The sequence below is a fragment of the Morone saxatilis genome, unplaced genomic scaffold (genome assembly GCF_004916995.1).
Source record: "Morone saxatilis isolate NCDOM2014 unplaced genomic scaffold, NCSU_SB_2.0 Contig18, whole genome shotgun sequence".
Lineage (NCBI taxonomy): Eukaryota > Metazoa > Chordata > Actinopteri > Moronidae > Morone > Morone saxatilis.
In genome coordinates this window covers 15,933,933-15,952,392 of record NW_023339740.1, presented here as the reverse complement: position 1 = coordinate 15,952,392, position 18,460 = coordinate 15,933,933, and the positions used below count along the sequence as shown (strand labels likewise).

The 18,460-nt window shown below is 39.6% G+C and overlaps 1 protein-coding gene across 4 annotated transcripts in view; it reads right to left on the bottom strand.

Moving 5' to 3' along the window:
* cadpsb (Ca2+-dependent activator protein for secretion b) overlaps window positions 1-18,460 on the bottom strand; it is a 65,145-nt gene that overhangs the window by 11,007 nt on the left and 35,678 nt on the right. The window contains exons 8-21 of one of the 4 annotated variants that reach the window (XM_035662694.1): window positions 17,679-17,818; window positions 17,205-17,271; window positions 16,845-16,953; window positions 16,547-16,759; window positions 13,323-13,334; window positions 10,182-10,318; window positions 9,883-10,070; window positions 8,984-9,085; window positions 8,828-8,891; window positions 8,610-8,733; window positions 6,283-6,315; window positions 3,429-3,535; window positions 2,082-2,111; window positions 1,556-1,564 (exon numbers count right to left, since the gene is read on the bottom strand). In XM_035662694.1, the coding sequence (XP_035518587.1) occupies window positions 1,556-1,564; window positions 2,082-2,111; window positions 3,429-3,535; window positions 6,283-6,315; window positions 8,610-8,733; window positions 8,828-8,891; window positions 8,984-9,085; window positions 9,883-10,070; window positions 10,182-10,318; window positions 13,323-13,334; window positions 16,547-16,759; window positions 16,845-16,953; window positions 17,205-17,271; window positions 17,679-17,818 (1,335 nt within the window). The remainder of the gene's footprint in view (window positions 1-1,555; window positions 1,565-2,081; window positions 2,112-3,428; window positions 3,536-6,282; window positions 6,316-8,609; window positions 8,734-8,827; window positions 8,892-8,983; window positions 9,086-9,882; window positions 10,071-10,181; window positions 10,319-13,322; window positions 13,335-16,546; window positions 16,760-16,844; window positions 16,954-17,204; window positions 17,272-17,678; window positions 17,819-18,460) is intronic. The other 3 variants (XM_035662696.1, XM_035662697.1, XM_035662698.1) reach the window with 3 other exon arrangements.

The following is an 18,460-nucleotide window of genomic DNA, read 5'->3' as shown; positions in this document are numbered from 1 at the left end:
TATTTTTTTAAAGCCTACCAGCACCTCTAAAGCCCACTAATTAACACATTATTTCTGTTTTGTTTAATCCCCATAAAACCACAGGGGGGATTACGTGGGGTTAACTATTTCTTGCCTGGGCACAGAGACTTTCTGGAGTCAGTTGAAGTGCTGGTAGGTTGATTTTTCTTTGCCTTTGGACAGAGCCTGGCTAACAGTTTCCCCTTGCTCCCAGTCTTAATGCTAACCTAAGCTAACCTGTTGCTGGCTATAGCTTCATATTGAACTGATATTAAAGTGATATCAATATTCTCATTTGACTCTTGGCAAGAAAGCAAAAGTGCTAATTCCCAAAATTTCAACCTATTCCTTTAGGTGTGCATTATGCCCTCTGTTGCCCAGTTTTAGAAGATATTTATTCCTGTTAATGAATAATAAATGAGTGTCCGTCTTGTATTTCCTTTCAAACATAGTTCTCACAGAAAGGAAAGGACACACCATCACACCTGTCTGGACTGTTTGTGAACTGTGTCAACCATAAGTGTGTGTTTGTGTGTTTTCCATCACATACTGAGATTGAATCCACTCCTCTTATTGATTAAGACTTAAAGGAGAAGTTTAGAAGAATCACACAGCATGTTTGTGCCTTGTTATATTCATGACAGCATCTATAGATTTAAGTGAAAGTTGCTTTTCTCATGCAAATGTGGAGCTCCCTGCATGCTTCTCTCTCAAGCTAAGAGATGAGGGGGTCCACCATTCACATCACTGACAAACCCATCGTCCGCTAGATGCGAATGTGACTCATGCACATCTTTGACTAGGCACACCAAAGACTGCAGCACACAGCATCTCTGGTGTTGGAGTGCGTCTGTTCCAATTAGTTAAGTAAGTCTCCGAGATTCAGCTGACCGTTTTCTAGCACAGTCAGGATTTCCTCGCCCTTTGACAGCAAAAGTACAGTAGTTGCTTTGCTGGCAGTCTTGGCTTGGCTTATTTGCTTATCATTCAGACTAACATGTTGCCAAGTTCAATAAATAAAGCTTGATTTTTTTCAAATTTATGCTGCATGCTTTATTTTACGGATTTTCAGCTACTTTCCCATTTTTCCTAACCACCACAGTGGCACTCAAAACCTTACTTACCTGTCTACTTACCTGCCCACTCGCAATATTTAAAAAGCTTGACAGTTCTAGTGTTAGAGAAACAGGCAGCAAACAAAGCTCTTCTCCATCACATTCAAGGAGAGATACGCTTATTGCGGACAGGGGGGGGGGGGGGGGTTAAAGGGGAGGACTATAAAAGCTTCCAACGGATGAGGGAGGGGAAAATACTCAAAGGTCGGTAGGCAGAGTGGCCTCCAACCTTTGATAGAGGTTAAGGGACACATACAGGACCCTGAGAGCTCTAGGGCAGACCCAGTGTTCAGCCAGACGAGACTATAGTGCTGTATCAATGCAGCCGTAACAAGGGACCAATCCTGAGGGAGTGTACTGATGCTGACAGGGAAGGACATGTGGCATCATCTACTGGACATGCACAAAGCATTATGGGGGTTTCTCATTCAACTACATACCTCTTTTCCCTGTTTGGACAGTCACCAATCATATGACAGTGAGAACACAGGAAGATGTACAGAACAATAATGTATTTTTGAGGCATTTCTGTTAAAGGGTTTTTAAGCTAAGAATAGACAGCAGAGAGGGATGGAAGAGGAGAAGCTGGGGAAGTAATGCTTAAACAAGTGCGGACTGTGAAATTAATCGTTGGATGGAGGGGAAACAAATGTTTATGGTGGATCAAACTTCAAAGGTTCACATGGAGCATACTTTGGGAAATTTACTGGTTCAGCATGCTTGGAGAGAAAGGAAACCTCTTTATGGCCCGATGAACATGCTTTATGATCACAATTATGTTGTGCAAGCTACAGTGCCTTTTAATTTTAAGTTTGCTCTCACTTCTATGCCTACAAACCCACCCAGTCCTACAGTATGTATGAGTTCATTCTGTCTAGGAAGGTGCCTGTTGCCATAGTGGCGCACATGCCATACAGGGGAGTCGTGATGGGGACTGAAGAGGAAAAAGAAATAAAAATACTGTACCGATTGATCTCCAGAACTTGTGACTGCCGCCTGTCAAGCATATTCAGAGAGATACAATAAATCTGCTTTATCTGTATATTCTAAGATCACAGTGGATCACCTTCAGATCTACACATTCCCATCATGCTCTCCTTTCAGCTCAATGTTTATAGCAGCAAACAGGATGCAATAAGGAAACTATTTTCAGTGGTGGAAAGAAACAAAGTGCATTTAATCAAGTAGTGTATTTAAGTAGTAGTGTAGTATATTTAATGCTACTTTATACTTCTACATTTCAGAAGGGAAAATTGTACAGTTTACACCATTTATCTGACTGCTATACTATAGATTTTACTTAAAGAAAAAACACAAGATAGGCTTGCAATGCATTTATACAGATTGAATCATTAGTTTCTGTTTTTGCTTGTAAGTCCTTACAAAAAAACATGTTCTAGATGCGATTGAATAATCCCTCCTCTAAACCTCTGAGCTGGTTTCATTTGAATAACTGTATGAGGCTTTTTTTTTCACCAAAAAAAGCACAAAAAGGTTTTCAAAAAAAATCCAAAAAGGGATACAAATTTGTGCAGCAGACCTTTGCTTTTTCTTCTTTATGACGAATCACCTGATATTATCGTCTCTATCATTGATGCATCAATATTTATCTAAATAATGGAGTATCCAATGATATATCACTCACAGGGGACGTTTTCTGTGAACAAGCACTTTTACTTTTAATACATCAAGTACACTTTGCTGATAACACTTATGTACTTCCACTTCAGTAGGATTTTGAATGCAGGACTTCTAATGGTGTATTTCTACATTGTTGCATTGGTACCTTTACTTAAGTAAAAGATCTGAGTATTTCTTCCACCACTGGCTATTTTCTCTTCTAGTTGTACGTTATGTTACAATATTAGGAGCACGCAAAAGCTGTGAATAACATGTGTTGGCCTTTTTTACTGTTTTACTTTCTGTTTACCTTCCTGCATTCTGTTTATTCTGGACTACCTTGAATAAAATATTACCATTTATCAACAGCTTATGTAACATTGCAACACCAAGCTGTGATGAGAGGAAAGAACGGCACACATTATATCATTTTCTGTGTAATTTACAGTCTCTGCTCAAACATAGCGCTCTGATTCTATGCAGCCATGGTCTGTCGAACACCAATTAGAGCTTTCCTAAATTAAATTCATCTTTGAAAGGGTTTTTTTTTAGTTACCCATAGATGAAAGCAGCTTTATTTATAGAAGACGGATAATAAGGCTAACTCCCTGTTGTGGGGCGGAGTGAGATAAGAGTGAGAGTATAGAGGGTAAAGTGTTTTGAGGAGGAGAGGAGGAGAGGGTTCTCACTCACCTCCGCGTGGTGTTCCTGGTTCTGCTGGAGGACCTCTATGACTAACTCCGCCAGGCGAATTGTTTCCTCCAGCTTTTTGGCAGGCGTGACTAAGCGGCCTACGTTCTCTGAGACAAAAGGATGAGGGTGAGGGATGAGTGTTAGTCAAGCACAGAGAAGGATTCCAGGGGGATTTTTATGACTATTCAGAAGATTTTCCCTGTCTATATTTTTGACTGTTTAATAAAAGTATAAACACAGTGCTTACACTGTGATATTTACCTACCATACCCCCTTAACAAGTAAAGCGTGTTCTCATTTATATGCATTTTGGGTTGCATGACATAAAGCAACAGAGCTGATGTGTTTGTAGGATAATCAGACTTATGTTGGAAATGTATCAGGCACAAGAATAGTGGCGTTGAGATGGAGGTGCAATGTAGCATCAAAAACATGCATAATGTGAAGCGGTACTGAATAAGCCATCTGTATAAGGAGCTGTCGCATGGCAGAAAAAAAAGACTCAATGAGCACACACTGTAAAAATAATTAATTACATCTGGTTTAAGTTTTCCATTAAATTAACTTCAATTCATATCCAACTATCAATCTAATAATGTATTACTGACTAGACTCAAGCTTCGTTTTACTCACTACGTATGCTGAGTGGAATTTCATCAATATCTGTATAGATATTTTTCTAAAAACAAACAAATTAAAAGTATATTAAAAATAACATCTAAAGCCATATTTTTATTTTTTAAGTAATTTAAAGACGTCATTGACATTTTTGTCACACATTTTTAAATCATATTGAATTTCACCTTCTGTTAATATCTACACTACACTAAATAATTTTCTTGAAGCACTTCATAGATTTTATAAAGATACTCAAAACAGCACAATGCATCATGTTTTTGGCTCATTAGGTGCTTAATGAGTGTTATTCCTTATAAATCAGCTGTTATCTCATAAATTAAGAAACTAGTTAGTTGAATGAATGACTTCAGTTTGTTTTAATGAATATTTTTACAGTGCCATTGACTAAAGTTTTGAACGCTAAAAACTGCTTTAGGCCTCTTTAACTTATCAACGTTAGTCGATAATGTGCAAAAGCTCCAAATCACTTGCACTTGTACCTTTGCTGACAGAATGATTTGATAAGACAGTTACATGTCATGAAATGAGATTATTCAAACAGTACGACTATGTGGGATGATATGCATATAATTTGAACATGGAACTGAATGGCTACATAAATCTGAAATCAAAAGCACATGTAACTCTACATAAAACAGTAGTGGTCTTTAGACTGCAGTTCTGCCTGGGGTCTTTTCTTGCTTCCACTATTATATTACTTGGCATTTTCTCAAATATTCCTCAGGTATTTTTATTCAAGCCAAATGGATGGATGTATCTATTTTGGGGTCCTGGTTGTAAATTAAGACACTCCAATGTTGGTTATGCTTTCAATCCTCATGTTGAGTTTATCATTAGGGGAAACCTGAGATATCTAAAGAGTCGAGATAATGCTTGAGTCATTGTCTTCAGGGAAATTTAATTGACACTAATGGATGGATCACATGGATTTGTATTATAGTAACTACATATTTTGTGGTCATAATGCTCTGTGAAAGGGAGCACTGGGAGCAGATCGGATAAATGTTTGTATCATGGTTTTGTCTAGAAGAAAATCACAGCAAGCCTTTGTGGCTTCTTAAGAACAATTAACGCATTACAATCAACAGTATATCTATCTATTAGCGCATTTAAAATGATAGATTGCATTGTTCACACACAGAACACCAATATCCAATGTGTCTTACTACTGTGGAATATTAAAGGGCCAGTTCACCAAAATGATAAGAAACATAACAAGCTAAACAATTGTTTTTAACATATCCATGGTGATATTTAGCCATGCAAATAGTTTCTTTGGTGGTTAGTTGGTTGGATGAAGACAGCTGAATGTACTGTAAATTGTTTGACATGGGCTTGTGTGGTGAGTTTTAGATGTTATTTTTATAATACCTTTTATGTATTTTATTCTTACGTCTGTATGCGTTCTATATTTCAGATGACCGCAAGCCAATTTTCCCCTTGGGGACAATAAAGTTAAGTTGTAGTTGAAGTGCAAGTTGCAATAAAACCATAACTATCTGCATGACTACATAGCATGGAAGTAGGAGACGTTTATTTGTTTGTTAGCTTTTTTGGAATATGGTTAAACTGACCCTTTAAGTATCTAAAATGACTAGTAAATTTAATTTAAATGCATCATTATATAAGGTTATATGACATTAAGAAAACTTATATACATATACAATTGCATTATCAAGTATGATGTTTAGTTGAAATGTATGCTTATGTGTGTTCCATTTGATGATGAGGGTTACATTAAACTGTTGCTTATGTCCCTCTGTTTCTGTTTGTCCCTTTGTAAATATGTGACTTATTCTTTTTGTCTTTTTGAGATTGTATTACTCTATAATGTTCATACAAAAATGTTGCTTTAATATATTTTTCAGCCACATACAACCACCTAACCACATAATGCACAGGACATTGCACTAAACTAAATGGAAATAAATCTTCCAGAACAAACTAAACACATCTTGAACCACATCTGGAATGATATAAAGTAATACAATCTCCAAGTATTTACTTTATAAAAAGAGATGCTTAAAACATGCCAAGACAATATGTATATTACAGTGTGTATAAAATACTGTATGGAAGATGTGCTACAGGTAAATTATGTGCCTGCATGCATATGTTCTGTATCTATTCACAATGTATGTAAAAGGCTAACGTCTGTGTGTATGTACATGTTTGCGTGCACTGTGGCTAGACCACAAGCTAAACATGGGTTCACCTGGATCCTTTTGATCCTTTTGACCTTTCTCAACTTCAGCGAGAAAAAGGGAGAGAAAAGATAAAGAGGAGATGTTTAGAATTAGCATGGTTCTGGGGTTATTTTCATGTTACATGGGGGGAGAGCTCAGAGTTGTTATTCATCACCATGTGACCCTTTCAAAGAATCTGCTGGGACGATCTCAGCTCCAGGGAGTGAGGTTTCTAGGCAACAGACAAACGTCACAAACATACAATAAAAAACAGAAACGCTGAAATATTAGCCTGTGGAAAACTGGAAATTAAAATAGTGATAAGATGTTTGTTAACAAACAGACAAAGCTTAGACTATCATAAACAGGTAAGACACACAAACAGCTGCCAGGATCATAGACAGGACACACTGAGTGACTTGTGTTGATTTGAATCAATTTAACACACAAACATAAGCTGTTAAATCTATACACCCTACCCTATCCTGTCCTCCCCATACAATAGCTCTGTCGACAGACGCTCCTTTACTATCTCTGGTGTCACGGTGAGAGAAAAGCCTACCTGTTCGGCACAGCACACCACTGACACATGATCAGACCAAATGACTGAAGGAGATAACAATGTAAGCAATGTAAAAATGCATTCAAGTCAAAGGAATGGGCATCCAACCAAAATAAAGAAGCTTACAGACCAGACTGCTCATTCATGTCCATCACAAACAGATGGTTCTAAAAGAAAGGACCCCCGACTGATTCAGTGTGGTACTGCTCTCAGATCTCTCGACTGTTACGCTCCCCACTCACTCGCACAGACAAAAGACACATAAAAACAAGCATGGCAGCAGCAACATCTCTGAAGAAAGAGAGGCAGAAAAGGGGGGATGGAGGTGAAAGAGTGCTTAAAAGAAAGGAGGAGAAGGGGAGAGAGACTGGGGAGAGGATGATGAAGGTACTCACGGATGGTTAAATCCATCACTTGAGACGCCAAGCAGAAGACAGGGTGCTCATACATTTCCCTCTTTTTCCCTATAAAAAAGGATTTGGGCATGCAAGAGGCTGGGGTCAGAGGTGGGAAGGCTAGAGGTCAGAGGCTGATGGGAAGAGGGCTGTCCAGGTGAAAACGACATTCTGTTGGGCAGGAGGCCCAGTAGCAAAGCCAAATGTTTGGTTTATTTTGAACCAGGCGCCTCACAAGGACAGAAATTCACACAGCATGGCAAGATAGTAAGGTTTGAATCCTTAGTATCTTTAGCACCCTGAGGGATTTCTTTCAAGGCATAAACAACATCAGAGTTTCTATGTAAATATGCAAAGACACAGCAAGAGAGAATAAGACATTATAAAATGTCTTGTCATTTATGTCATTTTTGATATGTAATCCATGCCAATAAAGAAAGGCCATGTTGTTATGTCTCAAAGCACATGCAGGTGGATGATGCTGGTTTGTAGGTGTTCAATCCCAGCATTCCTTTGGTTGCAAGCCACTTATCACATCACAAGTCAAGAAGTCAAACAAAGTGATAACTGTGGCAAAGCCCACAAATGTGGGAGAGGAGGAAAAAAAAGCACAGCAGACAGTGAGGGAAGATAGTGGTCTTCAGCAAGAGCATAGGACAGAGGTGACGGGAGAGTTGCTGGTATTTCAAGGCAGGGGTGTAAAAGGGGACGGGCAGAGTCAGCTGGAGGAATCAGAGAGGTAAGAGCTACAGTACAGGAAGGTAGTGGGAGAGGGGGCGTGTGCATCCACTGGGAGCTGGGAGTCAGAGAGGACATTCAGTTAAGCTGAACTCACAGTCCAATCACCAAATGTCAGAGGCCGGGATACTACACAGCTTGAATAGTCAAGGCACAATGAGAGATCGGCACATCAACAGATTGGCACAGATTTCAGGGCTTTGGATTTGAATGCATTTTTACTCACACACCTCTACACAAAAGCCAACTTGACCTACAGAACAGCACAGAGCTAAAGCAGGCCTGAAACAAAGGAGAGAGTTATTGCACTGAGAGACAAAAAAGTGACCGACAAACTGTCACAAATAATTTGGGATGCCACAAATCATTTGGGATATGGACACAAATATACCATATGCCAAGTGAATTCACCATGTGTAAATAAATAAATAAATAAATAACAGCAACAATTACAATCTCATACTCAAGTAAGAAAAGGAAGTCTGGGGAAATATGTGTAGTCCTTTGTTTAAAAGACAGTTTCCTGTTTTATTCCGCACACACAAACCATACAAAACTGCATTTCATACACTGACATTTTAATGACCAGTATGATTGTTTATCATTAACAAATTCACTCCTGCAGTCATTATGTGATGTTTGGTTGTGTGTTTCTGATTACCTTCAATTTTAGCATATTCTTGAATCCGCTGGTAGTTGAGCTGAGCTGCCTGCTCCAAACATTTGCGGATGACTCCTTTAACTTCTTCTGGCGGGACGGGGGTCACAATGTCCTTCATCAGGACCTGCAAGCCACATTACATTATGTAACCTGTTTTCATTACATCACAGTCGTTGTTTCATGGGGCATAAAATGCTTATTTTTTAATCTTTACACACCCTCTCAAGCAAAGATAAAGTGGCCTTCAGTGCTCCCTCTGGACGACCGAAGGGGAAACAATATCTACAAAGGAAGATGTAGACCCTAAATGTAATAACAGTGGAAAAACACCAATACGCAACATATTTTGTGACTTGGGTTAATGTTGCACTCACCTGAAATTTACAATATGGTTTTCCAATATCACACGCAACCGCTCCTTGATGTCTTCAAAGCGATCCTTCTCATCCACTTTCACTGTGCTCAGCCCGTCTGGCCTATGAGGATCACACCCACATATTTTAACCCAGCTGAAACCCTGCAGAGGTTCAAGTTATGCAACCTCTCATCTGAGTCCGACACGAGCAAAAAAAATTAATAAACAAACACTGGCTGAAAGCTTCAAGCTCCCGAGGAACTGACTGCAAATTGAGTGAGATTTGTTTCTTGACTTCCCTTTGTGTTATACATATACAAATAAATCACAATGTCTCACCTTTTTTGCCCTTGAAAGAGTGGTATTTTGGAATCCTTTCTCTTTCTAAACTTGAATATGCGTGTTCGTTTAGAGGCAGTTCGAGGATCTGGGCTTTGGGAGCTCTTTGGGCACATTAGGGCCTCATAGCCCAGCGGCCCCCAGTAATTGCTGCCCTCTCTGACTTTAACGGACGCATGGGAGGATGAATAATATGGACAGTAAGAGACTATGGCAACAAAGGACAGAGAGAAAAGAAAACAAAGAAAAATGGTAGAAAACAAGAAAATGTGTAGAGATATGCAATTGATTAACGACATAACGTAACACAAAAAGCTGCAAAAATGTAACAGAACAGAACATAAAAATAAACAAACATAAATATGGCAAAATTACATAAATGGAAGACAAAAAATGCTAAGAAGGCTTCTGATGAGGCTGACTTTTCTATTCTGCTGTGTGCCCACCTACTCAGTTTGCCTAAAGGAATACAGTTTATATTTGTTTCAAAGGAGTTGTGATCTTAATGTGCTTTCAAATCCTGTTCAGCAATGTCACTCACAAAGCACAAACATATTAAAAGAAGGGATGAGCGCACACCTGTTCCCATGGACATGGGAGGCACAAAAAGCGAAGCTGTAGTGAAGAAGAGTGGGGTCAATAATAGCCCCACTTTCTGCTCTTTCCAGTAGATCACGCAGGTAACACAGATGTCTGTGACAACCTCGAACTCCGTTCCTGGCACAGTACTCATCCAAGACAAACACCTGGCCTGGGCTAAACCATCCCTGCACAACGCAAACACATATGGATATATTACTGCATATCAGCCGACAAAAACAGCCTACTGTCGTGAATGTATTACGTGGTGACGTCATAATGGGCAGAGGGTCACTCACCAAGCAGCAGAAGGTGTCATTGAGCCTGTGGTCCAATGTGAGTCGCTGCACCATCTCAAAAAGCGAGGCGTGGTCAAAGCTACAGGGGTTAGCGGAGATAAACTCATCCATGCCATGTTTCTGAGCTCTGTCAGCGTCTATCCAGCCAACGGCACAGGGGAAAGAACACGGTTCAGAGGAGAGGACATCAGTGAGGCACAGGCAAACAGCAAGTCTTCGTGACAACACAGAAACACCAGGGATTTTTTTTTTCACTACTTCTAAGGGCAAATTATAAACACTTACAGCTTACATTGTCAACTTGCATTGTGTCAGACAGCGTAAAGAGATTTGATGTATTGGTGAATGAGATTCTATCGATCTTCTATTGTATGTGCATGCATGCATCTTAGTATGTCACATTCCCTGATGTTTTGTAGGGGAAATAAATCTTTAAATATCCAAAACATGTTTGAAAAGTGCTGGTTAGATAGAATTAGATGCATTCTTCTTAATGTATTCAATAGATTCTGCCATTCGCGATTGTTGAATGTCACTCAGGTCCTGACAAATATTGGGACGTGTGGTAATAAAAAAGACAGAAATATGGCAAAAGAACAATTAATCTGAACATACAGTATAAAGTGCTAATTCAAGAAAAAGTTATCGACTGGAGATTTTTCTCCAGTTATGAATTCTGGAAAGTCATTCTTCAGATTTTTATTGTTTGTCTTGCTTCATAACTTTTGCCATTAACCTTCTCTGTATAAAAAGGACTTTCAGACTTTTAAAAAGACTACACTTGCTCTGTGAAATTCATTGAAGAAAGAACGTTAGTAACATCAACTTGTGTTAAAAAAAAATTAATGAGACTATAATGAAACTTGTAAATATGGGTGATGAAAACATTGGTGAAGTAATCCGTTTTTTACTTCTGTAGGCCACAATAAATAACACCTACTAACTAAACTGACCTAATTTCTTGAGCTGGGTAAATAATATAGCTATCAGAGACAAAATAATGGGAATGAGGATGATTTAAAATAGATATATAGAGATGCAGTCATGTCCTTGGTGTGAATGACAGGTGTCATGTCCATGAGACACTGACATGAGTGATCATGATTTGGGGGTGGGGGTGGGAAGTGGAGGCCTGATCTTGGCTGGGCAGGGCCGGGGTACCGAATACAGCACAACTGACATCTGTCAACCTCCAGGTCAGTGAGAGGAAAGGGAAGAAGGGCGTAATACCTAAACATTGACTAAAATTGCTAAAAAAAGAAAAGGATGTTACACTTCAGGAAATTAGCTCATTTTTACTCCAGTCTGAGAAGGAAAACCTGTGAGACAACAAGTAAAATGTGGACAATCGAAATAAGAGATTGTTCAAGGAAGAGGGACAAGACAGGTACAGTAAGTTGTGGAAATGGAAAAGAGTAAGACAGTTAACACGTGATGTCTAGAGGGACATTGAGAGAAAACAGTCGATGACAACAGAGGTGAAGCCAGTGCTAGATGAGAAGACAGTGGCAGGATGAAAGAAGATTTGGTGGGTAAAAGACAACCGTTTGATGGGACAAAAAGACAGTGGTCAGACAAGTGCTGGACGAAAGTGATGACCACAAGAGGAAGACTCACTCAGGACCAAGATACAAAGGAAGTGATGTTGTTGGATCAGTGTTGAGATAGTGAGAAAACATCCATAGAGTGAAGAGAAGGTGCCTGGGGTTGGGCTATGACACACAGTGAGTGGGCTACATCTCCTTTGGTTGGATTAAATGAGGAAATGGAGTTTAAGTGCAGAATACACTCAGTACTACAGTAACATTATCATAACTTACAATAAAGATAATGACTTCAACCATAAATAAAATTACCAAATTCCCAAAGTAAATAGGCGAGTACTTTTGCATACATATTTAAATGATCACATGCTGGAGAACAGTGTGACTTTTCATTGACTTTAAAATGTCATGCACATCTGCAGACCCCTTTTCAAATTTGCATTTTTATCTTTTTTTGGCATTCCTTTTTTTTTCTCTACGCATTTGCAAGTTGACAATACTTGAATATGTTGCAGTGTATTCATGATCTCTACAGAGCACACTAACAGGCATACCACTACCGGAGAACTCTAATAGGGTAGCAATACAATTTGGTGCAAGTACATGGGTAAATAGCATGAAGCCGACAGAGGCAAAACTGTATCATTCTCTGGGAGATGGGGGAAATGAATGAAAACTCCTGTATTTGTACAAAAGTATGGACACATGACACAGGTGTTCTCCTATTCAGGCAAACAAAGGGCAGTCAAAAAAAATCAAAATGAGATCTCTCCTTGCTGGAGGTGTAACACCGGTCTAGCCTCTATCTACAGGCCCATCTACTGTAGGAGGAAGGAGGAGGTGGGGTCCGGAGTATTTTATCGTAAGAAGGGGCGGCATTAGCTACTCCTTGTCTTTAGCATTCAGAATACTCCGCATACATATTTGCCAACTCTCATCAAGAAAAGTTCCAAAAAAAAAACTAAAAGCATTTGAGCCCTCTGAAGTAAAGCATGATAAACACTTAGGAAGTGTCAAAACAAATTTCACTCATGCATTAAATATAGTTTGAAAAATAACTCCATCACAGACTGCCATCATCATTCACACTTTATCTACACTTCTATCTAAATTCATATAAACATCTAATATGTTCTAGTTTTCATCTAACTAGACTAAAAAAATCATGAGTTTGTTTTCAGCTCTTGATATTTTTATTCATATTAAATCATTTTCCTTACATAAGAAATTTGCACTTGCTTCTCTAATGTCACATTTAATCGTCATATTGCTTTACTCTGAGGGATCCAGTCACCAATATGAATAAAGAGAGAAGGCAATTATGCAGTAACATCTATAATATCAACTTTAACCATTACTGTGTCAAATAATAAACTCTTAGAATAAAATACATGCATCCTATACTGGCACGAATGGATGCTTATACTTAGATCCTCAAGTTGAGGTTGTCAAAAAACAAAAAGTTATCAACTAATATCTAAGACATGAGGCGAGACGTGAAAAAGGAGAAGAGGGAAAGAAGAGAGAAAGAACGTTGCATTTGTCAGATAATCAGCGGGGATTATCTGAGCTGTGCCGGCTACAGGGAAGCACTTACCCTTGAGTCCAGCTAGAAGACAGCAGGGTAAGAAGGGACAAACCAGAATAACATAAAGACTAGCAACAAGGCTGGAGGAGAGCAATCACGAGAGACCCTGACCTAGCAGCTGCATTACTCAAAAAGGGTACAGGCAAAGCATGAAGAAGAAAACACAACTCAAAAACAACAACCTATACCAACATGAGAGTTTGTGGGCGGTGGTGTGTGAGTACATGTGAGGATATGTGAACTTGACAACAGATGCTGAGGCATATTAGAGAGAGAAAGAGGGAGACAGAGAGAGAGAGAGAAAGAGAGAGAGAGAGACAGAGTGAGACAGAGACAGAGAGAGAGCGAGAGACAGAGGGAGGAAGAGAGAATTTACGATCCTCATCACTCCACTGCAGTTTATTTATTCTGGATTCTGGACAAGTACTTAAGGAGTCAAGAGCTACACGTTAAGTACTGTCACTCTGTATAACTGCAGATCAAACAGAAGGCTTACTTTTAAAAGTGACATTGGCAAACACATACACCTACCCGATGAAGTAAACCCCAAGTCAGTTTTATGTGTAAAAGATGCCTGTCGTTTTTAAAAGGAAAGAGACTATGAAGGTCCTGGAAAGCTTGAAATAGATCAAGTGCTGACATCATTGGTTAAATGGTGAAAGTGTTTATAACAGTGAGATAGCATAGTAAAATTTAAACATGCTTTAAAGGAGCACTCCATTGCTCGTAGACAAAGATCAGTCTACTAGTCTACTGTGAAAACCCTATAATGTCTTTTGTGGCTCTGGGCGAGGTTTGTCAAGTCTTTGGCCACATTCAGGCTAAATCTATTCCTCTGGGAGAGGTGGGGCAATTTTAATACTACCTGCATTGGTCAGTGATTTTAATCCAGTCTAAAGCGCATATATAGGTCATTTTTCACCCACAACCCCAGTAATAATTTTAGCTGCAATTACCTCCTGTTTATCAGCAAACACGCTGATCCTCCTGTAATTTAAATCCTGTCTGAAACAATGTCCTTATAATTTACATCTCTGAAGTGTTTTTCTGAACCGTTTAATGGACGTTTTCTTCACGATGAACATCGCAGTTAATGATATCCTCCCATGGCTCCTTGAGCAGGTTTTTGGCTTTGTCCTGCAGAATGTCCATGTCTATTATAGACCACATCCTGTAATTTCCCGGTGGTTTAAATACCATCTGGAACCATCAGTTAAATTACAGAGGAGTACAGTGAATATTTTATTCCTCACCTGCGCCTGTTATGTTAATCCTGTCTGAATTTGGGCTTTAGAAAATTACCTAGATGATGTCATACTGATGTCATCAGGATTAACTTTGGTTGGACTTGTATAGCACACATTTGTAACAGAATATCTGCAATACTAACTGGAGGTGTGGAGTTTTAAATATGTGGGTGTTTACCAGGCACGAAGAGTCTAACAAAAAACATTAATGAGTTGCATTATGGGAAATGTAGGACCCAGTTTTTTTTAGTTTGACCCAATATCTTGGGATTAAAAGTCAGGACATCTCATCCTCTTTAATGTTGACCATCCTTTTTTTTAAATCTCTCTCCCAAACATTATAGAGGTGCAACAATGAACAGCTGGAGTACCCCTTTAAGCTGTCTTTTGAGATTTTGATCCATATGATATCCTCACATATCATATTAAATTGTTGTATTGTATGTCTATTACACGGAAATTCCAACACAATAAACTTATGTATGTGATGTGCACAAAACCACTTTCTAGTATGAAACTGGTTGAAGATTGCTCAGAACCTTCATAGGACTCATGTTAAGTCCACTGCAGCAGAGTCAGGAGGGCTGTGTATGTTATGGTCCCAGTGCCATTCAAGACCACCAGGGGGTGAAACATGTACGCGTGGTGTGCCACAATGTTTCAGGGAGGGGGTAGGAGGTCTGTGCCACTGTGAGGAGGCTTTGAATGGCAACAGCTGGCATCAGAGGAGTCAACTAACCACAAGAACGATCACATACTGGACAAAGAAACCAATGGAGAAACAACATAGAATTTATGTGATAGGATTCTGAGTAACTGATCCAATTCATGTCTTTATAGTTTTAGTCCAATGATATGATTAACAAAGAGTGAAATAAACTTGGGGAATTTTAAATATATTATTATTATTATACTATTATTATTATTACTTAAATCCTAGGCGTTCATTTTTTAGTATTAGGAAATAATGCCAATTTTTTCAGCAACTTAAGAAAAAAATAAAGATCTTGTTGTTTAGAGTTGGAAAAGAAAATGTTAAACTATGGAGGCAAAAGATGCACACAAAAAGTTTTTTCTGAATAGCAGGATCTATTATTGTGGATTGGTAAAAAGTATGTGACATTAAGTTCAGTAGGTCAGAAAGGTCTATGTTAGTGTTGTTATAGGCAAAGATACATTAATTTCTCTAAAATAAGAAGACTGACAGCACAGGTCAAAACCAACTTGAGTATATACAAGATTGTGTGAAGAAAAATGTTGCTGGCAGAATTTACGTTGATACTTTCAAAAAAAAAATATTTCTCCCTTCTTTAATGAGGGGGGACACAAGAGACGGTTACAACAGAAGTTGGTACAGATGCCACACTACTGTAGACAGTCTTACCTTCACTTTGCTACCTGACCTGTGGGCTGCTTAGAGGTGCAAGTACAGTGACAGATTGGTTAAAACTTTAGACATGTTGTCTGGCTTGGCTGTCATTCAGTGACAGGGGACCCATCTGAGAAACTGTCTCAGAACCACGGCTGGTCTAGAGCTACAACTGGATTAAAACAGGCCTACGGTTAGGACAAGAGCAGCAGACCCTGGCACTGTCAGTCGGAATTCAACCCCAGCAGGCTGCAATGTTCAAATCTTATCTGTGGCGACCTATTTAGTTTTAATACAAACTTTTCACGCCATGTCCTGCTGCTGTAGTCTTTTTCGGGTTGGTTGTTCCTTGTGAACAGACTGATGGAATAGCATGGAATTGCACCTTTAAACACTGTGGGAGTGGTGACAATGAGTGGAAGTCCATCAGATGCTGGAGGGATCTGTGAGAGATCAAGGCATGTGTGTGCGTGCTTGTGTGTTAGTTCTACCAGCACGTTTTGTGACTGCAGTGTGGAGCGCATGGCGTGAGACATTTATGGGTTAGAGCTTTCACTGCTTTGTGGATGAAAACTGCTTTCTGCTTAGGTGACCGTGTTGTGTTTCGGGCTACTTACAGAACTGAGAAATGGGAGCATCCATCTGGGCTGAGGCACCCCCTTTGGAGTTAAGTTTCTGGACCTGAGTGGGTGGGACAGGCTTGTGGGACTGACCAGTGGCACGATACATGGCCTGGACCCACAGGATGCGGTCCTGCTCATCGTCGCTAGCAAACATCACAGTGTCGCCTTCCTTCACTGCATTGAAGAAAGCCCTGCCTCCATCCAAGCCTGAGACAACGAGACATTAAAGAACGAGTAGTTAGTGTTTTACAATGTGTGTGTACCTGAACCATGTAAAGGTGTGTCCTCTCACCTGGCTGGGGGTCACTGTAGTCCACAGTATACCCATCCAACTGGAGAAGCTCCTGCGGTTCTGACTTTTTCTCTCTGTAGCTGCACATGGCGAATGTATACTGACTCACCTACAAAGGAATCATAAGTTATTGAGTTACAAATGTCCTCTCTTTCTGCATATCAGTGATAATACAAAAAAACCTACATGCAAATCTTGTTTTTATCCTGGGGTTGCACTCAATATTGTGACTCAGTTGGTTAAAAGGAATATTTAAAACGTACTAATGGCCTAAAAACATCAACAGAAACTACTTCAATTTAGAGGCTGATTGCAGCGTCAGTTTAGTTGAACACTGTTTTAATTTCCACAATGACCCACCTGCACAAGGACAAAGAAACGCTTCTTCCAGCGCTTCCACACATTCTTCCCAAAAGCCCACAAATACCTGTAAAAACATCATCCACACACAGGGAGACAAAATCCAGTCCACATCATAGAGAAAACAAACACTGATTTCTGCATATACCTGGTGAACAGAAACAGTTACTTATATCTGATATAAAAAATGTGGTTTGATATAGAAATGAGAAAAGTTGAACCAAATTCTTTAGACAAATAGCATATTGGTTATATGATTAATGTTGTTTGAGTTTTTTGGCACCTTCTAATTAATCTATACTACACACTGGTATCCACCAGGGGGAGTAGTGCACTTCACAGTATTTTTCCATGGTACGTGACTAGAAATGAGGCCAAGGAGCTGAGAGGGCTGGAGTTCTATAAGAAAGACATGGAAAATGAAAGCCACGCAGGAACGTCACTACATGGCTTCCTTGGCAGCGTATCTCTTACCCGCAGTGTTTCATGTTCTGTGGTTTGTCCATACGTATGGCCAGTTTGATCTTCAGATCTTGGTCAGGGCACGCCTTGGTCACAGTCATCTTATGGAGTTCTGACTGCTTAGGGCTGTTAGGAGTTGGGTGGAGGACAACCTGCAGTCAAACGAAAAAGACAGCATAAAGTAAGACTCCATTAATTATCAGTGTTCATATCCAGGAGGTAAATCTTTGATCCATCCTTTGCAACATTCAGCAAGACCAATGGGTGTGTGTTTGCAAGGGCTGGTGATTATGTGTGTTTGTGTTTGTCACATTTTTTTGAAAGTAAAAGACTAAAGTGAGTCAGGGTTGAGAGAATCAGAACAGTGCTTTGCTCTGCCTCCCCGAAGAGGAGGCCTAATCTCTCTTTGCTGAGTTAAAGAGCTTTGAGGAAGCCTGCTTTCCTGCCAACGCTGCTGCAGTGGGAGATCAAAGAGCCTTGTCACAGCCAAGGTCACTGCCACTACAGGGACGTCTGAGGTGCCACTGCCCAAACGCAAACCAGCAACACCAGCTTCCTTAACCATCCATCACAGTAACCTTACACACCTACACCTCAAGAAAGTGCAGCGTGGAGAACTGATTAACGCTTCTGCTTTCTCTACATTTGAGTCAGACACTAAAAAATGTTTAAAGACTGTAATTCTGTTGTTAAAAATGGGAAAACTTTGTGTTAGCCTACTACCTACTTACTGCCTACTACCAGCAGTGTATTTCAGTCGGGAAGCACAAGCAAAATGTGAAAGTATGAAGAGA